At 45.2% G+C, this 24,473-nt stretch overlaps 1 protein-coding gene across 1 annotated transcript in view; it reads right to left on the bottom strand.

Annotated features, from left to right (window-relative positions):
* myo1b (myosin IB) overlaps positions 1–24,473 on the bottom strand; it is a gene marked incomplete at its 5' end in the record, with an annotated part of 133,827 nt that overhangs the window by 10,115 nt on the left and 99,239 nt on the right. The window contains 10 exon segments of the mRNA XM_079517840.1: positions 421–495; positions 3,204–3,290; positions 11,417–11,503; positions 11,820–11,888; positions 12,782–12,931; positions 15,145–15,238; positions 18,053–18,253; positions 18,994–19,220; positions 20,385–20,585; positions 22,188–22,250. Of these exon segments, the coding sequence (XP_079373966.1) occupies positions 421–495; positions 3,204–3,290; positions 11,417–11,503; positions 11,820–11,888; positions 12,782–12,931; positions 15,145–15,238; positions 18,053–18,253; positions 18,994–19,220; positions 20,385–20,585; positions 22,188–22,250 (1,254 nt within the window).

The following is a 24,473-nucleotide window of genomic DNA, read 5'->3' as shown; positions in this document are numbered from 1 at the left end:
CTAAATGTCACATAATGCAGGAGGCAGCAAAATGTTGTGTTATTGACAACAAGCACTTCCAAACTCTGACACTTGGAAAAAATAATCAAATGCAGGGCATTTCTTGACAGAAAGTAGCTCATAACGTTTCTATGGTGGATTTTTATGAAACAAAAACTTTGCAGATTGAAAGAGGATAATTCAAGCTTTTCGTACAGCTGCAATGTTGGTGAGTTTAACATTGCAATCAGACAGGACTTTTCTGTTTGGATGAATGGGCTGTCAAGGCCAGAAAGTAGTTTTTTGCCACTCAGTGGGCGTTCCCGCATAACTTCCAGGTACGATGATGTCACGCGCATACCCTCTATTGTATTCATTTTGGTGTTTGTCCAATGACAGTTTTTTTTACAAGTTTTCAATGTCCAAATCTCTTCTACTTACAATTCTCTGGATGGTGAAGTCGTAGATCTTTTTGCCCGCGTTGGCTCTGAAGAACTTCCTATATTCCCGGCGGACCTGTTGGGTAAACAGAACATTCTGTCAAGAGCCTTGTTGCCCTGGTGGTTCACTGGGTCTGGAACGGGTCAGAACAAGTCAAACAGACCAGTGGCCGACAGCGACAGACAAACAGGACACTAGAAGAACAGACGTCAGGGTTAGTGACAAACATGGACATGTATTCTGGGGGGGGAAAGTAAAATGTCAGCCGTTTCTTCCCACTTCCCCCAATAATGTAATGGCTGAAATGTCAGTGACATAACAGGGCAACAACATGACAAATGACCTTCATGCTAGTAAACCTTCAAATCACACAAATGGAGTCGGTTCGAAACAGACGTTGGGAGGGAAAGGTGCATTCAGTTCTGTTCAGTTCAATTCAAACATGACGAGTGGATTATAGGGTCACAGTTGTACTGTTAAGACACGTTCTTAATGTAAATTATTAGAAAATACACATGAAAGCACAACAGATCTAACCAACTAGAAAAAGTGCTCCTCGGAGCACAGCCGGGTCATGGAGGTTATTGGGACAGCAATGTTCGGAATTGGCCAATCATGAAAACAATGGACGAATCTGTAATTTGTACAGTAGGAGTATTATGAAAACAAAGCTAAGTTTGCCCTTCTGGTGGTGCTATAATAAGGCAATGTTAAAAGGCTGATTTGTGTGATGTTTGGACACAATCTGTAGGAGTACAACAATAAGGTACAGTGTGACATGCACACAGCGCAGACATCTCAAAAAAACAAAAAACAAGATAACATGAATGTGATAGAAACAGTTTACCAAACAATAAATACAAAAACGTTACTGAGGGGTTAGTGTCACAGCTCAGCATGCAGACATGACGAGAGAGAGAGACAGACACACAGATCACAGAAAGCCTCGCTCTGCCATATCTTGAGAGCTGTTGGGCTTCAGGAACCAAGAAAGAAAAGAGTTTGCATGTTCTCCCCGTGTCCCCTAGGGTAGAGGTACCCTCACAAAAACATGCAGTAATCCTGGTCTCTAAACTGCCTCCCCCTGGCCAGCCGGGGCGCCTGATGGAGGGGAAAGGAACTGGTTGGAATAACGTGTTCCTTCCACGCGCTACGTCCAACCAGGGAAACTCCCCCCCTGTCAGGTGTAAAGGAGCAACTTGGACACTCAGGCATGAAGGAAGCATGAGTTCAAGTCCGTTGCTCTCCCCAGGTTGGCGGAGGGTGTGTAGAGCCCAGGATCACATTAGATAATTGACACAGGGGTGAAAAATGGGTTACAAAATCGTGGGATAAGAATTATTAAAAAAAAACAAAAAAAAAACGAAAAAAAAAAAAACATCTGTCACTCAATTGTTGTAACAGCTTATCTAAAGCAGGGGGGGGGGGGGGGTTACAGGGCGAGGTTTAACTCCGTAGAACATGGGGAGAGAAATATTGCTCGCCTCGCCTCATAAGCCGATACCTACAGTATACACACATTTGCATCCTCTTCTCCTCACGTTGTGACTAGTGATAAGAGATTTAATCGGCAAACACATCGGTATCGGACGATTTTTAGTTGTTTTTAGATTAATCGCATCGGTTCGATTAATCAATCAGACCGATTAATTAATCGGTCCATTTAATCGGTCTGTCTGTACAGATAAACAAGCCCAAAGTAACAGCTTGAACAGATCTACAAGCTCACAATATTAAATATAAAAGGTAAATCTGACTTGCCTAAGTGCAGTGCAGATACCCTGTTACATGTATTTTTCAATACAGAATGAGATCATATCGACATCGGTAATATCGGTTATCGGCCATAACAGTAATTAATTATATCGGATATCGATATCGGCCAAAATGTCTCATCGGCACATCCCTAACTTGTGACTATACGACCTATACTTGATCCCCTCTTCTCTTCACCCAAAAATCGCCCATTTTTGCCGATTCTGACGCAGACATTTCAGCGACGCTAGGGCGGATGTGTTAATCAGTGGTGGAAAAAAGTACTCAAATGTTTTACCTTAGCCCATTTTGGACTGAGGTCGATCACATTTTTTTTTTCTAAATCCTAACATTTTTCTGAAAAACCCATGTTTCTATTTCAGTGGTGCTCAACCTTTTTCAGGTCAAGGATCCCCAGAATTATCTCTATTGGGCCACGGACCCCCATCTCAAAATATTTAGTTCCAGGGACCCCCCAGAAGCAAATATTTTCATTAAAAATGTTCGCTCTGAAATATATATTCAATGATTTGCGCCACATTTTAACGATTTTTCAAAAATAGCAGACCTACAAGCTCATAGCGCGCCACCGAGTGGCGCGCTACGAGCTTGTAGGTCTGCGATTTTTCAATAGCTAAAGCATAACACTAAAAGGGGTTCCCGCCCAAAATGGTTTAAGTAAAAATATCAATACTGCAATATAATACGCTGTTGCAAGTAAAAGTTCAGAATGTACTTGAGTGAGTACAAAAGTATTAGCTGAAAAAAAAGGTACCCATTGTGCAGAATGTCCCATTTCAAAATTTCAAATGTATAATAATCTTTTGAAAAAACGTAAGATCGGGCTATTTTCAAATGGCTGAAATGTATACAGGGTTTAAGTGGTTAATGTAGGTTTTTGTAATAATAATCAAAATCTACGAAGAAACGAGTAACCAGGACAGTGAGGATGAGGGTTAGTGGGGATGGGTGTTGGATGGTTAGTGGCCGAGGTGGGCCGCCCGCACGCGGGGGGGTCTGGAAGGTACCTTGAGTCCCTGCCAGTAGGCCCAAATCACAGCGACCGCGTGCTTACGTCTGGCCTCTTCTTTCAGCCGCTTCAGTTCCCTGCGAGCCTGTCAGGGGGAGGGGGGGGAGGCGGGGGAGGGAGGGGTGTCGGGGGGAGGGGGGGGGGAGGGGAGGCAGGGAGAGAATGAGCAGGAGGCAAAGGAAGGGAGGCAGGAGCTTGTTGGGAGTGTTGCTGGTGGTGAAATGATGTCCATCTTGTTTTGAGTGGTGTACAGTACACACACGCACACAGCAAGACACATGTCAATCGCGCGAGCGAGCGCACGCACGCACACACGCACATACACACAAGCACACGCACGCACCCACGCGTCATGTCTGACAGCCAAGACACCAAGACATGTAAAAGTACTGGTCCAAATCTCGCAAGGGAGAACACTATAATGAGATGAATAGTGGACGACTGGACGCTGTGGGGGTCACAGGTCACACGATGATGACCCCCCCGTTATCCGTGCAGCATCTGTGTGAGTGAAACAAGACTTTTCATTGGCTGTCCAAAAATCTGTGTGAGTGGAGCAAGGCTTTTCATTGGCTGTCCCAACCATCTGTGTGAGTGGAGCAAGGCTTTTCATTGGACGTTCAAACATCTGTGTGAGTGAAGCAAGACTTTTCATTGGCTGTCCAAAAAAATCTGTGTGAGTGAAGCAGGACTTTTCATTGGCTGTCCAAACATCTGTGTGAGTGAAGCAAGACTTTTCATTGGCTGTCCAAAAAAATCTGTGTGAGTGAAGCAGGACTTTTCATTGGCTGTCCAACCATCTGTGTGAGTGAAGCAAGACTTTTCATTGGACGTTCAAACATATGTGTGAGTGAAGCAAGACTTTTCATTGGCTGTCTAAACATCTGTGTGAGTGAAGCAAGACTTTTCATTGGCTGTCTAAACATCTGTGTGAGTGAAGCAGGACTTTTCGTTGGACATTCAAACAGTCCGTCAAAAAAGACCCACACAACACAACACAACACAACACAACACAACACAACACAACACAACACCGCACTCAAAAGAATAAAATAAAAATAGTAAATAAAAGGTTATAGTTCAATTCAGCAAGCAAGTTGTAATGTAAACATGCATTAGACACTCTGAAAGGTCACAGGAGTGCAGAGGGCAGGCAGCATGCGGAGGCTCTCGGGGATGGAGTTAAAAACAATGCACACCCAAACACACAGTCCACATCGTTGTGGCACCGCTGAACGAGGGGGAGGGGGGGGCTGCCACGGGGCAGAGGGGGCACACAGACACCTGAGATACTATTATAGCAACAACACCCCTCCCCCCCAACGGAGGCTCATCTGTAATCCAGTGACATCATGGTGGGAAAAGAGGCTTAATGGTGACTGCATCGTTCCACCAACGCCCCGCCCCGTCCATGTCCGTCTGTGAAACCCCCGGCGGTCACTCACTACTGGACTTGTAATCAAATATACAGAGTGTCAGACTGGCATGCAGAGTAAAGGATTGGGTGCGATGGGGGGGGGGGGGGGGTTCGGTCCAAAGAGCAAGACCCCTGGTGTTGTTGTGTCTTGTGGTTTGTTTTTTCAAGCATGCAGGAGAACCTTGTCATTTATTAAACATTAGATGGTGGTAATGGGTTTGGCGTTGTTGTTGTTGGGGGGGGGGGGGGGGGGGGGGGGGATGAAGTTATAATGCTGGGGGGGGAGGGGGGTCTGGCTCTGGGGGAGAGGAGGGGTTGATGGAGGCGGTTCACACGGACGTCGACAAAGCTTTTTTTTCTCTCCTCAAATACCTTGGTGCCCTGCCAGCCGGCCCAAATGACCGACACGGCGTGCTTATTCCTGGCCTCCTCCTTCAGCTGACGGAGCTCTCGCCGGGCCTGGTGGTGGTGGGGGGAAGCGGTGGTTCGAGGGGAGGGAGGGAGGAGGGGGGAGTGGGGCGGAGGTTAATTTCAATTTCATTTCATTAACTGTTCCCAGGAGGGTGTTGTTGAGTGGGTGTTTTTTTTTTTTTAAACACGAAGAAAAGCTGCAAATGGGACTAAATAAAAAGGAAAAAACACCCAAAGGCACTCAGTCAGTCGGCCAACAGGAACTAAGCAAATTTACAGTAAAGCACACTGCAGTGGAGCAAAGGGATATCATTAAGATTATTATTAGTGTTATAGAGGTCTGATAACGATAAGTACTGAAGTTCATTATAAGGGCTAATTATTTCCCTCTGATATGTACCCTGTGCCAAAGGGCTTTGGTCACGCAACGTATACCTCGTCTTGCATACAATCAGCCGGTAGAAACTCTTTGATTCTTATCGGAAAGGGGGGGGGCATTTATTACATTTATTATGTCCCCCCCTTCCCAGGAGATAAGACGATGAGTAACAATTACCAAGGACGTGCTTATACGTGACTCTAAAAGCTTGGAAGCTAACAGAGATAATGCATGTTATCTAGTCCTCCTCTATCAGGGAAGGTATATGGTCTGACTGCACTGGAGAGACCATCGGCCCTGTCGGGTGGTTACTTTTTAGGACTCAAGCAGCCATAGTCTTAGGGCTCCATTTTCCTCACCGCTAAACCCCTTATCCCTAAACTTATTTGCCTTTTTTTTACTATTTTGATTTTTTTTTTTGAATAGTTCAACTAGCCAATCTACATTGACACGTTGTTAGCTTGTAGACTGGCCATTTTAACTATTCAAAAATGTTTTGCAAAATAGTAAAAAAAGACAAAGAAGTTTAGGGATAAGGGGTTTAGCGGTGACGAAAATGGAGCCCTTAGTCTTTTGAATAACGCACCATTTAGTCTTCTGAAAAACCTTAGTTAACTTTAGTCTTAGTCAACTAAATTAACTAACCAGGCCACAAAATCCTTTGACGTGGCCTAAAAAAAAAGACAGGAAAGTCGGATCGAGCGAATAATAACAATGTACTCATTGGGAGATCTTAAAGGTCAGAGGTCTTGTGACGAATGAGTGTGGGCTTCAGTTCCTGAGGGATTCTCACGGCCCTCTACCACCATATTGCTCGTGAAGAACGAAAGCACAGGCGTGACATGCACTGGTATATTTTCATTTTCAAAGCCATCTCAGGAATGGTCCCCTATTACAGGGGTTCTCAACGTTTTTGGCCGGGGACCCCCGGAAATGCTTTGGCAATGTCTCGGGACCCCCGCCGACCCCCAATATAAATTGACTGCTACAATAACCTTAAACCATTTTGGGCGGGAACCCCTTTTGGTGTTTTAAGCATTGTTATAATTTAGCTATTGAAAAATAGCAGATCTACAAGCTCATAGCGCGCCACCGAGTGGCGCGCTACGAGCTTGTAGGTCTGCTATTTTTGAAAAATCGTGAAAATATTATTATTATTATTATTTTTTTTTGAAAATAATTTGGGGACCCCCTAAAATAATTTGGCGACCCCCCGAGGGGTCGCGACCCACGGGTTGAGAACCCCTCCCCTCTTACATTTGCTCTTTGTTGGATCAGAATCCAAGTCCGTATCAGACCCGCTCGAGTGACTTCCTGACCCTCAAGGTTCCTTTTGCTAACTCAGAGCTAGAGGTAAAGCAGCTTTTTCTGTCAGTGGTCCATTTGATTGGAACGAACTCCAAAAATCCCTAAAAATCAGATCACTGCCTTCCCTATAGGTCAATTCATGGAAATGATTTCTAGCATTTTTACTCAACAATGTAACTGTTTTAATTGATTCTCATCTATTTTAGTTATTTTAGCTTTGGACACTTTCTGTTTTACAATTCATATATTTGATATTGCTCTATTTAGTTTATGTTGTTGATTTTGTATTTTGTATTTCTGCTACATTGAAAATGAGGGCCTGCCCCTCAATTGTATTGTAATTGTAGTTTAAATAAAGGTTATGATGATGATGATGATGACAGAACTGCCAAAACTGCTAAAATGGCGGAATTTCCAACAGAAACAATAAGGGGTCTAACGCCCTTCGGGCTTGACCCCTAATTAAAGGGGCATTCCACTCATTTTCAACATTTTACTATGTCATTAATATACCTTAGAGCTGTTGTGTGGAAATAATAAAAAGCCCCCCCATTCTGTGTTTCCTAGAACTGTAATTATGAAAAAAATCATTAACATTTTCAGACCTCTAGTTCTAGGAAACACAGAATGGGGGAACTTTTTTTTATTTTTTCCACACAACAGCTCTAAGGTACATTAATGACATAGTAAAATGTTGAAAATGAGTGGAATGCCCCTTTAATAAAAGAAGTAGGCGGTAGTTCTACAAGCTCAAAACGCCACGTTTCGAGCTTTGCAGATCTGCCATATTTGTTGATGCTTTTGTGTGACGCCGTAGTGTGATGAAGTAGTAGGGCGTTCATTTAGTTAACCCATTTAGGCCCGATGTCGAAATTTAAAAAATGTCTTCTAAATCCTGACAGTTTTCTGAAATCCCTATGTTTCTATATCAGTGGTGCTCAATATTTCATGTAAGGACCCCCAGAATTATGAATCTGAAAATATGTTGTTCCAGGGACCCCGACAGAAGCAATGATTTGAATTGAAATGTTCGCTCTGAAAGAATATATATTCAAAGATTTCCGCCACATTTTCACGATTTTTCAAAAATAGCAGACCTACAAGTTAATAGCGCGGCACCGAGTGCTGCGCTATGAGCTTGTAGATCTGCTATTTTTCAACACTAAAAGGGGTTCCCGCCCCAATTTGGGTTAAAATATGAAGATAAGAGGCTTCTGCCCAACAGACGACGCTATGCTCTTCTGGTGAGCTTCCAGCATCTACACTGAGGACAGGCAGCCCCTGAGGCAGCCTTCTGGTGAGCTTACAGCAGATACTCTGAGGACAGGCAGCCCCTGAGGCAGCCTTCTGGTGAGCTTACAGCATCTACACTGAGGACAGGCAGCCCCTGAGGCAGCCTTCTGGTGAGCTTACAGCATCTACACTGAGGACAGGCAGCCCCTGAGGCAGCCTTCTGGTGAGCTTACAGCAGATACTCTGAGGACAGGCAGCCCCTGAGGCAGCCTTCTGGTGAGCTTACAGCATCTACACTGAGGACAGGCAGCCCCTGAGGCAGCCTTCTGGTGAGCTTACAGCATCTACACTGAGGACAGGCAGCCCCTGAGGCAGCCTTCTGGTGAGCTTACAGCATCTACACTGAGGACAGGCAGCCCCTGAGGCAGCCTTCTGGTGAGCTTACAGCATCTACACTGAGGACAGGCAGCCCCTGAGGCAGCCTTCTGGTGAGCTTACAGCATCTACACTGAGGACAGGCAGCCCCTGAGGCAGCCTTCTGGTGAGCTTACAGCATCTACACTGAGGACAGGCAGCCCCTGAGGCAGGGATCTTCTGGTGAGCTTACAGCATCTACACTGAGGACAGGCAGCCCCTGAGGCAGGGATCTTCTGGTGAGCTTACAGCATCTACACTGAGGACAGGCAGCCCCTGAGGCAGGGATCTTCTGGTGAGCTTACAGCATCTACACTGAGGACAGGCAGCCCCTGAGGCAGGGATCTTCTGGTGAGCTTACAGCATCTACACTGAGGACAGGCAGCCCCTGAGGCAGCCTTCTGGTGAGCTTACAGCATCTACACTGAGGACAGGCAGCCCCTGAGGCAGTGATACAAAGTGCTGCCATGTGTGCTGTGATGTGGTCATGATCACATGGATGCTGCTTAAAGCCCCCTCGGTGTGTTTGGTGGACAGTTCTAATGTAGAGTAGAGTTGGTTCTCAGGGCCAGGGTGTGCCGATTTCGTCGACTAAAACTAAGAAGAAGTTGAGGAGGCGCTCTCATCATCGCACATCATCATGACATAAAGTAGACACTAATGTCTATTTGCTCAGACACTATGACGTAACATTATCCATTCATTGTCAATTTAATGTTTGTTTAAGACAAAGTTCGTGGGCGGTAACTAAAAGCTGGATATAGTTATTTTGTAAAGCTATGAGTTAACAAAACAGACCATAGAGTACGTTAGTAGGGCAAACCTCCAAAATAAAAGCCCAAAATGGCCACCTATATAGAGCAACAACAATCACACAGAATGAGTATAAAACCCCAGATGAAGGGACATCGGGACAGAGCAGTGGAGGACAGACACCACAGGGGAAGGAAGGGTGGGGGGGGGGGGGGACATCGATGGGTTTTAAACTCTAGTGGTCAGTTTCCAGGTGGGACAATGAGATGGGATGTTCGGGAGGGAGGGGAGGGGAGGACAGGGACAAGTTGGCATGATGGGACGAACACACGATGATGGTGGGGGGCTAGCCGGGGGGGGTTGAAATACCTTGGTCCCCTGCCAGTACGCCCAAATAACTGTCACCGCGTGTTTATTCAGCGCCTCCTGCTTTAGTCGTCTCAGCTCCGTCCGAGCCTGGCAGCGAGGAGGAGGTGGAGGAGGAGGAGGTGGAGGAGGTGATTAGGGGGGGAACAGACAACAGAGCAGAAGAGGCAGATGAAAGCAAAAGGAGAGGGAAATAAATGGAGAAATTTGCAGCAGTTTGTGTGTGTGTGATGATCAGTTGCAGCAGTTTGTGTGTGTGATGATCAGTTGCAGCAGTTTGTGTGTGTGTGATGATCAGCCACAGTGGAGGAGGATTAAGAGGAGAAAATGACAAGTGATAATGTTGGGCGAAAGGTTTGTGTCGAGGTGTCTCATGACACCGAGCGCGTTGCTGCCTCAGTCGCAAGATCGGAGCACTGGAGTGAAAAGCATTAATGTTGATAGAAAATTTAATTAAAACAAGTGTTGTGAGTTGTATTTCAAGTAGAGTAGTTGGTTGGAATACTGCAAAAAGTCTGGATGAGTCACTGGAAGGTGTAGCAAAGACATGGATTTTTTTAACCATTTGAACCCTAGATACGGAGCCCCCCAGCACAATGGCAACACGTTGTGGGCTTGTAGATCTGCTAATGTTTGCCGAATTCTCAGCCCCACATAAGCCCATAACATCCATAATTCTAGTGAAAACCTTCACTTGAAAATGACGGATGGACAAGGCCAGAACGCGCCATTTGCGACACGCTTTGAGCTTGTCGATCCGCTACCTTCAGCGAAGACGCTATGTAACGTAGAGCGAAAACAGAAAGGTTACTAGTACAGAGCCCTAAGGGACTCCACTCAACAACATATGGAGTTTGAGTGGTTAACCCATTAAGCCGATTCTACTAAATGTCTTCTAAATCTCTGAAAACTTGACTCTGTTGACTCCTTAGAGTATATATGAATAGAGACGGCACCCGAGTTCTCCTCCCATCCACTTGCATTAAGTTGCTCAAATGAGGCGATTTCACTGTGCATTCTGGGTAGGAACAGAGAGCATTCTGGGATGGATTGGGCCCAAACACATGAACGCGCTGCCGCTGACTATCATTGCAGGCATTCAGCGTTCACGTGTCATCGTGAACGTGCACAATGATAGTCAACGGACCAGCGCGTTCATGTGTTTGGGCCCACGCTGCAATATCAAATTCGGCCACTATGTCCATTTCGCCTCAGGGTTTCATCCGGGTGCCGTGTCTATTCATATATACTCTAAGGTTGACTCATGTTGCTATATGCGTGGTTCACAAACTCTTTTCACGTCCACGACCGCCACAGTTACATGAATTTGGCCGTGGACCTGCATCTTAACACGGAGCCCGCCAGAAAGGTAGTAAGCGTAGAATTACTTTTGTCTGGCAGCCCGCCAGAACCATACGCCTACGTTTTCTAGGATTTATATTCTTTAATCCATGTTTTGATCGGATCGCATCGATAGCTGTCTCTCGTTAGCATCCCAGTGTAAAGTGTGACAGTGGCCGCGGCCATTTTGAAGATGCGCGCCCATCCACCTGCACTCTATGTGCTGCTTTCAATGGTCTGTATCTCCAAATCGGCGCAGTGAATGTCGTTTCTGTTGAAAACAAGGTTTTTCAGCGGCCGACAGCAGGCTGTGATACTCGCTGTCGGGTTTTCTCTGCACCGAGCGAGAGAACAACAACCGGTCAAGACACCATGCACACAGCATTATGTCATCGTAACATCCGGTTACGGATATTTGGCTCTTCAAAATAAGGGTTGCAAGCGGAAAACCTTGGCAATGCGCGATAAATAGATGAATTAATCCTGGTGCTCATTGTGTTTTTAAAATATCTTTGTGCCATGGACCCCCCCGAGAAGCAAAGATTTGAGTTAAATGCATGGTTCCATGTATGGTGGTCTGAGTGGGTACCTGGGTGCCGTGCCAGTAGGCTGCGATGGTGGTGACCGCTTCCTTGCACCTCTTCTGGTACTTCAGTTCCCTGAGGATCTTGCGGGCCTGGAGGGGGTTTATCAAAATGATGATGAACACTTTGTAACTAAGTACTCAACTACGGTACTTAGGTATTGTTTTTTTCTTTAATTGAGTATTTTCCATTTTGAATACCATTTGCTCTGAAAGAATATATATTTCAAATATTTGAGGCACATTTTCACGATTTAAAAAAAATAACAGACCTACGAGCTCGTAGCGCGGCACTCGGTGCCGCGCTAAGAGCTTGTAGATCTGCTATTTTTTCAATAGCTAGTGCATAACATAATACTTTACAACACCAAAAATGGGTTAAAATAATATGAAATGTTTTCAGATTTACCTTCCATCCTCTGGTGAAGGACTGCACCCTGACGGTTGCACTCTTGATCTTCTGATATTTCTTTTGTTGCTGTTGAGAAAAAATTTAAAAAAAAGTTCAACTACAAATCGAATTCATGGAGAATTGATGATATAGCAGCAATATAGGAGACCAAGGAAAAACTACATATATATATAAATAAATATATAAACTCCACAACAACTCTTACAGTGTTAATGATGATCCTACTGATGGTTCAAAGATAATCCTTTAAACATGTTTTTTTCTCTTGTTTGAGATTGGTCTCCTATTAACTTCACACATTGGATTATTGTCTCAGGATGGCGACAAAAACAAAGAAATAAAAAATAAATACAATAAAAAAAAAATCCTCTAACCACTTAAACCCTACACGGTTGAGTGGAGTCCCCCAGGGGTCTATGGTAGGGTCTTTTTTACGTTATTGTGGGGAAAGCTTTCGCTGAGAATAGCCAATCGACTTGCCGATCGTCTATTTTCTGCGAAAGCTCCCATTTTGGACTGAGGTCGATTCAAAAAAGGCTTCTAAATCCTAACATTTTTCTGAAAAACCCATGTTTCTATGTCAGTGGTGCTCAACCTTTTTCATGTCAAGGACCCCCAGAATTATCTCTATTGGGCCACGGACCCCCATCTAAAAATATGTAGTTCCACTTCCAGGGACCCCCCAGAAGCAAATATTTTAGTTAAAAATGTTCGCTCTGAAATATATATTCAATGATTTGCTCCACATTTTAACGATTTTTTCAAAAATAGCAGACCTACAAGCTCGTAGTGCTCCACTCGGTGGCGCGCTATGAGCTTGTAGGTCTGCAATTTTTCAATAGCTACAGTATAACATAATGCTTGAAACACCAACAGGGGTTCCCGCCCAGAATGGTTTAAGTGAGGCTAGAGAGTAGAAATGCGCTTTAAGAAAACAAAACTCTTTTGTGGGGTCTCACCGCGTAGCGCCGGTACCAGGCCGCCACCACCACCTGGCTCCTCTTCAGCAGCAGGAACTGGGTGCGACACTTCCAGCCGCGGTAGATCTTCTGGATGAGCGTGGCCAAGTCCTGCAGACACTGCCTCCTCCGCTCCTCCAAGAAGAAGAGCTGGGGGGGGACGGGACATCATTCAGGTTGATTTATTTAGCCAATGCAAAGACCTTAACCCATTTCGACCCGAGAAAGATTCTACAAATACCTTCTAAATCCTGACAGTTTTCTGAAAACCCTATGTTTCTGTGTCAGCGGTTCTCAAACTATCTCATAGCTCATAGCGCGCCACTCGGTGGCGTGCTATGAGCTTGTAGATCTGCTATTTTTCAATAGCAAAAAGTATAACATTAAAACACCAAAAGGTGTTCCCGCCTAAAATGGGTTAAGCCAAGCGGTTGCCTCCCAGTCTGCTGTATGGAGGGCTAATCCTCCTTCCAGTTCTTTGGAGAGGACCATAGTTTGTTCCTCACCACCACACACACACAGTGGGCTTGAGCTACTGCCCCATTTGTGAAGGCTGGTCCAGGCCGGGGGGGGGGGGGGGGGCATGACGTCCAGTCCTGAACCTATTGAGCTCTCAACAGTTTTTGGTTTAGACTAGTCATTGGTTAGACCAGTCATTAGTCCTACAACTACAACCTATCTCAAACCCTCACCCTAAACCTAACCTCCCACAGGGCAGCACACCTAAACCTAACCTTAACCCATGTCTAACCAATGACTAGGTCTAAACTAAGTATGCACCCCCTTGGGAGCTTGGTGCCAGGAGGGACCTGTTGGTTGGGGTCTGACACCAGGTGTTTATTTGGGACCTCCTCATTGGAATCCCATAATTCAAGTGAGTTTCTGGAAGACGACGCGCACATACTGTACATGCACTGCTGTCTGCCAGAAACCTCTCATCTCCATATTCAAATATTCTTCCATATTCTTTTTTTCCCCCATAAAATGTGATCATACTGCAGCGTCACACAGAAGCATCAAAGGTAGCAGATCGGTGAGCTCCGAGGCGCGTTGCGTTGAGCTCGTCGATCTGCCACTTTTCATTTGAATCCTGAAAAGTAATAGTTTCGGACACACAAGGTTTTCCACCCGAACAGAGACCATGATTATAAACCTGACAAGATGACATGAATATAAACCTTTGTCCTTTTGGGCGCAGAAAAATAAACGGCCTGAGGGGGGCACTACTGTGCATCTGCTCAAACACAAGCCAGCTAGTTCCCAGCTTTACTCTCAGGTGATGTGAGGATATAAACGAGGGGTTAATGGAGGACTAGTAACTCAACCTAGACTCACACAGATATGAGCTGTGCGTGTGTGTGTTTTGTGACCAAATGTCCCCACAAGTATAGCAGAACTTGAGAAATGGAAGTCAATAGGATCATTTCCCTAGTCCTCACACGAAACAAATGGTTTAAACATATATATTTTTTAGATCTACAAAAAATATTCAGGTTGTGTTTAGGGTTATGATTAAGGCGTTTAGAGGTTAGGTTTAGGGGTTAATACAGTGTGTGTCAGTGTGTGTCAGTGTGTGTGTGTGTGTGTGTGTGTGTGTGTGTGTGTGTACGTGCGTGCGTGGGCACACAGCTGGAGAGACGCGAGACAGAGATAAGGCCCATGCTATATCTTTATCTTATATAGAGACATCAGTCATGGGTGGAAATCCCCATCATCACGGCTTTGAGATCGTGTTGTTACAAGTCTTGTTTGGTCTCTTGGGGCTGCCTCCCTGCCTGCCTCCCTGCCTCCCTGCCTGCCTGCCTGCCTGCCTCCCTGCCTCCCTGCCTCCCTGCCTGCCTGCCTGCCTGCCTCCCTCCCTGCCTGCCCGCCTGCCTCCCTGCCCGCCCGCTGGGGGTGTGATCCAGTGCTGCCGGCTTTAAAAGCTCCCGTACGAGTGTTAAATAAAATGTTGGTTTCCCAGGCTGCTAGGCCGGGTGGCTGAGTGGAACCATGTGTTCCCAGAATGTTAGTTACAGACTAATTGCTGGAGAGAGAGAGAGAGAGAGGGGGGGGGGGGAGTGGAGGGGAGGGGGCTGCAGTGAGAGACCCCCTTCCTGCCACTGAACTCTTAACAACTAAAACCCTCTAGACTTAGTAGTAAAAATGGTCCTCAGTTGCAACCGTTTCAAAAAGCTACCAAGCCACACATGCGTATACCTGTGTGTGTGTGTGTATACCCGTGTATATAAACAAATAACTATTTCCAACAGCATTTTTGGAGAGAGCGAGAGACACAGACAGACACAGACAGACAGACAGACAGACAGACAGACAGACAGACAGACAGACAGACAGACAGACAGACAGACAGACAGGCCTACCGTTCTGGGGTTCCTGATGAAGATCTTGCAGCGTCCGTAGGCAAACTCCTCCGTTGAAACCTGGAGGTCTTTCATCAGCACCTCCACTCCCTCCCTGAGGGGTCAAAGGTCACGGTTAAAGCACACATTACAACTCAAAACGCAGTCATCACAACCCGGGACGTCGATAGACAGGGAGGACAACGGACAGATCAATGGTGTTGTTGGGCGCTGGTGGACAGACAGACAGGGAGGACTCAGGGTCTTTTTGAGTAAAATTCTCATGGCATCATTATATGCTACCTGAAGTTTCTGAATACTTGGTTTTTTGTAGCTTGACCACAAGTGGGCAGTGTAGAGTGGTGTGCAGTAAGCTCTAAATAGAGTAATCTTAACTGCTTCTGAACACATACTGAACTTGCGTGCGAGGGTGTTCGCCTGTGCATACATCCTACGACACTGTCTGTGTATATCATCATCATCTGTCAACTGTTCAGTAATAAAATGTCCAAGATATTTGACTTTACTACAGACACAGAGTGTTAAGAGATAGTTTAAAATCAGGAAATGTTTGACTTTTGTCCTCTTTTGTTCTACAAATAAGAACACTCTTACTGGCATTATATTTGATATCATTTTCAATGCCATACTCAGTACATATGTCGAGCAGCTGCTGTAGTCCAGTGCTACTTGGGCTCAGTATGACTAAATCATCTGCATACATCAAATGATTGACAAGATCATTACCCAGCATACAACCAGTGTTACAAGCATTCAACTGTTGACAGATCATCCATATATAAATTAAAAAGAATAGGCGACACAATTCCTCCCTGTCTGACCCCATTGGTGACCCCAAATGGGCCTGATTCACTATTGCCCCACTTGACTCTCATGGTTTGGTTGGCATACCAATAGGCCAAGATCCTAACTATGCCCCCAGGCACCCCTCTTAGGCTTAGTTTAATAAAAAGCTTTCTATGATTGATACGATCAAAGGCTTTCGACGCATCAATAAAAGACATAAGGACTGTTGAGTTTTGCCCTCTATATTTGTTTACCATTTCCTTTAAAGCATATATACACAGATGAGTGCCATGCTTGGGTTTGAATCCAAACTGATTGTCTGTGGAGTCAATGTACTCATTTATCTTGTCCAACAGAATCCTTTCCAATACTTTAGACAGTATGCTGGCTAAAGCTATAGGTCTGTAATTGTCAACGCTACTAACTTTACCAGCCTTGTCCTTTATAACTGGGACTAGTAAAACAGAGAGCATGGATCCAGGAAGTATACCATGAATCATAAAACCAGTAAAACACAATCCAAGGAGAGGAGATCATTTTACACTGGCATATTTAAGATGCCATCTAGGCCACTAGCCTTATTATTAGAGAGATTATGTATTGCTTTATACACCTCCTGTGTTATAATAACCATAGAGTCATCACTCTTGACGTTGTCTGATTGATACAGTTCACTGTGGACACAGTTGAAAAGGTTACTATAGTGCTTGCGCCATACCTCAGCTATATTTTGTGCCCCTGATGTTCCATCTACAGAGCATGGCAATGATGCTTTACTTTGATTTAAAAGTCTCACTTCTTTCCAGAAGTCAATAACGTCGTTATTTAATAGTTTCTTTGCCATGGAGTCAGCCCTCATGGTTTGTTCATTTTTTTTTAATGAATCTTACAGCATACTTAAACCTGGCATGGGTGAGCTTTTTGTGCTCAAGCTCCTGCCCTTGTCTAGGTCTACCAGCCCTGTCCCAGGTTTTATAAGCTTCCCGGGCTTCTGCATGATGCTCAGCTAAAACCTCATTCCAACCAGGTCTGATGTTATATACACTATTTGTTTTATGCTTGTGATATGGTCTACTGCTTTCATGTAGAGCACCCACTATACATTCATACATAAGACACAGGGCTCGCCTATGCTCCTCCTCTTTACAGTTAGCATCCTTGCACAGAATAGCGTCTTTGCATATTATTTAAATGTGTTTCTGTAAGAGCATAACACTTTATAAAATCTACCTCTGTAAAGGTAGACCAGTCTACCTTTACAGTGTTGTTGTGCCAATCATCACATGATAAACCAGGTAGCTGTTCAACATTAGAGAGAGAGAGACAACAACAAAGTGTTTGTTTTAGGCATCAGATAAGAGTCGCTGCCGTTCTCAGCGCAGTGACTGAAACATGTGAGTCAGACTGATAGGAGACAGCAGGACAGATAAGGAAGAGAGACGCCACCACATGAGAGAACGGACGCCTTGACTTCTGATAATCTGGTGTCGTCTGGTGGTTTTTCCTGCGCCCCTCCAAAAAAAGAAAAATTAGAATGAATGAAAAGAAGAATAGAAATAGAATGCTGCCGAGATTCTTGCAAAGACGTGTTTTTGTATATCGTGCGAGTTGCGTGTGTAGTGTACGTGTACGTGTGAGCAACCATGTCATACCATGCAACCACGTCATATTTTGACAGCAGGAATTGCCCGTCATAATTTGACCCCCCAGTATTAGGATGTTGATATTCAACACTCCCCACTGACAGGTAGTAACCCCTCCCCAGAGAGGACGTATAGGGCCTTAGTCCTACTCCTCCTCCGGCGCGCTATGAGCTTGTAGATCTGCTATTTTTCAATAGCTAAATTATAACAATGTTTAAAACACCAAAAGGGGTTCCCGTCCAGAATGGGTTAAGCCTAAGGAGCTGTGTCCATAACATAATTATTTCTTTACATTTCAATGGTAAAGGCACGTTGGTGGCGCTCCAGTTCCCTGACCCGAGCATTGCGATTCATTGCTGCCCCGACGGACGGTGTACGTTTGCATGATCTGACCGTGTCCGACAACGTGGTCGTTTTTACGACTCGACGTTGAACCACAAAACCTGGCGTTACGATTGGAGGCTTGGAGGGCGGCTCACCTGGCGGGTCCTCTCCAGTGGGGCCACGTCTGTTTGCAGAGCATCTTGTAGCGTTCCAGGCAGGGCTCGTAGAGCTGGCGGAAGGCATAGCCCGCCCGCCGCACACGCACGTTCTCCATTAGCCCCAGGTAACGCACCTGGTGGCACACCAGAGAGTCTGTGAAGATGTGGGCCGCTTTCTTGTCGTTGGGCTTGATGCACCTACGGGTCAAAAGGAGTTAAGTTAACCCATTTTGGCCTGAAAAAAATGTCTTCTAAATCCTGACAGTTTTCTGAAATACCTATGTTTCTAGGCCTATATCACTCAATATTTCATGTCAAGGACCCCAAAAATGATCTGTAATTGGCCTCCGACCCCAATCTAAAAATATGTTGTTCCAGGGACCCTCCAGAAGCAAAGATTTGAGTTAAAAACGTTCGTTCTGAAAAAATATATTCCAAATTTGAGGCACATTTTCACGATTTTTCAAAAATAGCAGACCTACAAGCTCTTGAAAAATAGCAGATCTACAAGCTCATAGCGCGCCACCGAGTGGCGCGCTATGAGCTTGTAGATCTGCTATTTTTCAATAGCTAAATTATAACATAATATTTAAAACACCAAAAGGGGTTCCCGCCCAAAATGGGTTAAGGAAGTAGAGAACTGTCTCATAGTGCTTTACATACCAGCATTTCAACGCAACAGTCAAAAGGTAAAACAAATAATCAAACAGCCGATACAAAAAGGGACATCGCAAATCACATCTGAAAGAATATATATATTCAAAGATTCGGGCCACATTTTCAAAAAAAATAAAAAATAGCAGATCTACAAGCTCGCAGTGCGACACTCGGCTTGTAGATCTGCTATTTTTCAATAGCTAAAGTATAACAAAATCCTTAAAAACACCAAAAAGGGGTTCCGCCGTCCAGAATGGATCAAACGTAAAGGGAGCTCCAACCTGATGTAGTTTGGGTTCTTGGTCTGCAGGTTCCTCATCAGCACGCCCACGGAGGCCTTGAACTGGGAGCCGGCGGTGGGCGGCCTCTTCAGGTTGACCTTGGCCGGGTTGCCTTCGGGGAACAGCAGCTTGATGAGGCTGTGGTTGGCCTTGTACATGGCCTGGGAGAGGTCGCGGTACAGCAGGTCGTTGTTCTTGTCCATGAAGCCCTCCACACGGTACAGCACCTGTGTCGGCAAAAAAAAACAAAAAACATGGAAAACCAGTTGAGTTATCCCATTAACCCATTTAGGGCTGACGTCGAAATTTAAAGAAAATGTCTTAAAAATCCTGAAAGTTTTCTGAAAAACCTTGTGTTTCTGTGGTTCTCAATATTTCATGTCAAGGACCCCAAAAATTATATGTATGGTTATTTAAAAAGTACATGCCCCATAGACACAATGTTATGCTGCCCCTCGGTAAGATGGCCGCCACGTAGCAACGTCGCTCTCCATCGGCCAGAGCACGGGTGAGCCATCTAGCTTTCTTATATGTGACCAGATTTGACTGAGAGACTGCCATCGCCCAAATTCCAGCTTTTCACCAGAGGAGAAAAACTTAATAGCACAGGCAGACTCTTCACATACTAGAGCATGTCTGAAATAAGTGTCAGAGCTGAAATCGACATGTAAATATGAAATAAATGCCCAAACATGTAGCTAGGTGTAATGTTACGCCGGGGCTCCACCGGACGCGTTGTGTCTCCGTCACGTGCGTCAAAAAACGAACCGGGGCAATTTTAATGCAGTCACGCAACGCGGGCAGTGGAGCCACCCTTCATTGATTAAAAAGGGAACATTCCCTGACGGTGACGGAGATGCGACGCTGACACGCCCGGTGGAGCCCCGGTGTTAGAGACCACAGAAGTGAACCTTTCAAGCCTGTTTTCTCAACTTGCTGTTTTCTGCAAGACATTACTCTATAAGCCATATCTCCAAAACTGGTGGGTCAAACTGAACAACCAATATGTCAATTTGAAGCTATGATTCCATGCTTTCATATGACATGAAAAAAACGAAAATTCCAAAAAATCCAATGGCAGTCCCTCAGTAAATGGTAAATGGTGCATTTATATAGCGCCTTTATCCAAGACGCTTTACATAGATTGTGCATTACATTCACCCATTCACACACACATTCATACACCGATTGCGGCGGAAGCCATGCAAGGTACCAACCAGCACATCGGGAGCAATTTGGGGTTCAGTGTCTTGCCCAAGGACACTTCGACATGTAGACAGGAGGAGCCGGGATTCGAACCGCCGACCCATGGATCATTGGACGACCTGCTCTACCTCTTGAGCCTCAGTCAAATATATATCTATCTATGGAGGCATGTACTGTCTGTGTACCTTGCCGGCGTAGTGCTGGATCCTGAAGCAGTTGTGCGGGAGGCTCTGGTCTGTGATGAACTTGGAGTTCCTGCTGAGGCGACTCTCAAAGTGCTGGTGCTCGGCGCACACCGTGTTCAGCTTGTCCAGGAAGGTGTCGTCGGTGACGGTGCCCGGCCTCAGGCACTCCTCGTCCAGCATGGCCATGATGCCGTTCTGGTTCTGGAGGAGGGTGGCATTTTAATGTAGAACATAGCACTCTATAGTCTATAGCATTGGTTCCCAAACTTTTTCGTGTCAAGGTCCCCCAAATGAACATGTATTAGGCAACAGACCCCCCATTTGAAAACATATGCCAGTGACCCCGATAAGGAAGGATTTTCACGGCTCTAGCAGTGATTCCGAAACATATTAATTTCAAGGACCCCCAGTTTCACACGCATTATGCCACGGATCCCCGATTTAATGGCATTTCTATCTCTGGTACCCCAATTTATATTGTAAAACCACTGTTGTACACTCTCTGAGTTACAGACCCATAAGGGTCCATTTGGTTACAAATGATCATTTAGCTGGGTCCCCCCTGGAACTCCCTCAAGTACCCCTGGGGGTCCCCGGACCCCACTTTGGGAACCACTGGTCTATAGTGTGTCTATGCATAGTCTCATAGATACTCCACTGTTAGGTTCCTGACTTGAATCTTTATGTATTTGATGTATTGCCATGTTTTTGTTCTTGCTTACTGTAAACCACTCTGTAATAAGAGCGTCTGCTAAATGCCTAAATTGGTAAATTGAAGTGAAATAGGCGAGGTGACGGCGGCGGCGCTTCGATGACGCCGTGGTTATTGCGTCAGTGAAAGGTAACGTTTTGTCGTCAGCAGTGGTGGAAAAATGTACCCGCATATTTTGAGGGGCGCTAGCACTCGTACATGTATGAAAAATGCTATAATGGGATATAATCTAAACACTTATATACTGTATAAGCCCTATAAAGTTATGACAGACCGATAATTCGCTGTAAGACAAATTGCTGAATCTAGCCGATTTACAAGCTCACTAGATTTCACAACTGAATTACTATAACATTTTTGAACGTTTTGTCCACGACCAAAATATGGACACCAGGTTGAAAGTAGTTCAATGTTTATCGTTATGCTGCCAAGTCCATGGTGTCCATTTTCTGAGGTCAAAAATAGATTTTCCCGCGTTGAGACGACCATATCCCTCCAGACAGAGGCTTGCCACAGTACTGTGCCAAGTTCAAGTCAACACCACATTCCTGCTAGATGTTTTATTTTGTTTTGCTTTCCAAGAACTGGGACATTGAGAGACACGTAAGACGCGCAAACGCGGGAAGCGAACGCAGCTCGTAAATTGCAATAACGACAATTAGAATAAATTACGTACTTTTTTAAGGTTTTTTTTAAGTTCTCTTTTTTTAGTGTGTGTATGTGTGCGTGCGTGTGTGTTTTCTTTAAGTTTTTTTTAAAGTTTTTTTTTTTAAGTTCTCTTTTTAAGTTTTTTCTTTAAGTTTTTTTTTAAAGTTTTTTTTAAGTTAAGTTGTGTGTGTGTGTGTGTGTGTGTGTGTGTGTGTGTGTGTGTGTGTGTGTGAGTGTGAGTGTGAGTGTGAGAGTGTGTGTGTGTGTGTGTGTGTGTGTGTGTGTGTGTGTGATACAGCTGCGCCTGCGCCCTCTGGTGGCGGGCCGGTGGTGTTACAGCGTGACACACAGACAGACAGACACACACACACACACACACACACACACAGACATGTTCTGCTAGGTCTCATAGTTAGTGCTCAGTGCGTTCGCAACCAACTCACATTCTCAATGAGGTCACAGATAACAGCGTTGTTGAAATAGTCGATGTTGGTCCACTCGATGCCCTGTAAAAAAATAAAAAAATAAAACAAATTACATGGAGTCAAACTTTCTTCTCAAAAACGTTCACTTGAGGCTTCCTTCCGAGAAAGCTCTCTCTCTCTCAGTCACCTGGAGTCACTTATACACTTCTGAGTGGTTTAACAGACACGTTATTAGCTTCATTAAGACCAGTCAATTACACACTTAGCACTTAATCACATTATGGCTTCCTTTTGTTGTTGCCCCAACGGATGGCCTTCAGCCAATCAGAGAATTAGCTGGGTTCAGCCAATCAGACACTGATGGCCTTCAGCCAAACAGACAGCATTAGCTGGGTTCAGCCAATCAGACAGCATTAGCTGGGAAGTAGGGACACCATTACGTCATGACTGATGGACTTCCAAACTGAGGTCCCTAAAACATTGTCGAAACAATAAAGATGAATTAACCCATTAAGACCTTTCCCGGTTTTAATGAGTTTAAGCCATTTTGACCCGAGATCAGATTCTAAAAATGTCTTCTACATCCTGACAGTTTTCTGAAAAAAGCTATGTTTCTATGTCAGTCGTTCTGCTATTTCAAAAATAGCAGACCTACAAGCTCGTAGCGCGCCACTCGGTGGCACGCTATGAGCTTGTAGATCTGCTATTTTTCAATAGCTAAATTATAACATAATGTTTAAAACAACCCGCCCAGAATGGGTTAAGACCTTTCCCGGTTTTAATGAGTTTAATAATAATAATAAAAAAAACGTTTTAGTTTGTCTACAAGCTCACAGCATGTCTCAAAAAGCATTGTAGAATCTTCAATAAATAAAAATAATAATAATTATTATACAAATACAAATAATAACTCAGGTTTTCAGTTTGCACTTGAACTCGTCTCTGGCTGATGGCTTATACTTGGGATGGTTGGGTTAGCCAATCAGAGGCACCCAGAGGAACCCAGCCTCCTGATTGGTGGCCATTCATTCCCTCTCGTCAGGCTGTGGTATTTTCCCATGCGCTCCACTGGACCGGGGCCAGGGAGTGGAATATCATTGGTGGTGGTGGGATGGGGCAGGGGGCTGGTTGTGAGTCTGGGGGGAGCAGCAGTCAGTCGCACACTAAGAGCTTTCTGAGAGCAAACAGAGCTCCAAGGGGGTGGGGGGTGTTTACTCTCTCTAGAGTAGAGTGAGGGATCACTTCCGTCTCCCAAGTTCATGGAGGGAGAAAAGCCAGAGGCAAAGAGTGATGGAGAAATGAGCAAGGAGGCATGATGGGGAGAATGGGGGCAAAAAAACGTTCGGGCAAAAACAGACGATCTACAAGCTCCCATCTTGCGATCTAAATCATCCCGTCTAATAAGAACACATGATCTAAGAAAAGATCATGTGTTAGACGGCCCCCTTCTGTCCAGCCGCTAGTAGCGGTAGATTTAATCATACCTCCCGTTGTTGTCGATAGTTGTTAAGAGTGTTTTGGCTACATTTAGCTGCTATACCCACATCTGGGATATCATCCGGTCCGTCGGTAAAAGTGCTCCGCTGCTATAAATCGCTGGGCACATTTTATTTAATGGATTAAATAACCCCGGGCAATTAAGGTGTTAACGATGATCGTCCCCTTCCCCAGAGGTTCAACTTGTGTTGCGCGTGGATGTAAACCTGACAGGGAGGCTTACCTCTCCAACATGGATGTAAACCTGACAGGGAGGCTTACCTCTCCAACATGGATGTAAACCTGACAGGGAGGCTCAGCTCTCCAACGTGGACGTAAACCTGACAGGGAGGCTCACCTCTCCAACGTGGATGTAAACCTGACAGGGAGGCTTACCTCTCCAACGTGGATGTAAACCTGACAGGGAGGCTCACCTCTCCAACATGGATGTAAACCTGACAGGGAGGCTTACCTCTCCAACGTGGATGTAAACCTGACAGGGAGGCTCACCTCTCCAACGTGGATGTAAACCTGACAGGGAGGCTCACCTCTCCAACGTGGATGTAAACCTGACAGGGAGGCTTACCTCTCCAACGTGGATGTAAACCTGACAGGGAGGCTCACCTCTCCAACGTGGATGTAAACCTGACAGGGAGGCTTACCTCTCCAACGTGGATGTAAACCTGACAGGGAGGCTTACCTCTCTGACGTGGATGTAAACCTGACAGGGAGGCTTACCTCTCCAACGAGGATGTAAACCTGACAGGGAGGCTTACCTCTCCAACGAGGATGTAAACCTGACAGGGAGGCTTACCTCTCCAACGTGGA

The sequence above is a fragment of the Electrona antarctica genome, assembly GCF_951216825.1.
Source record: "Electrona antarctica genome assembly, chromosome: 13".
Taxonomy (NCBI): Eukaryota; Metazoa; Chordata; class Actinopteri; order Myctophiformes; family Myctophidae; genus Electrona; species Electrona antarctica.
This window is presented reverse-complemented; position numbering and strand designations above follow the sequence as displayed.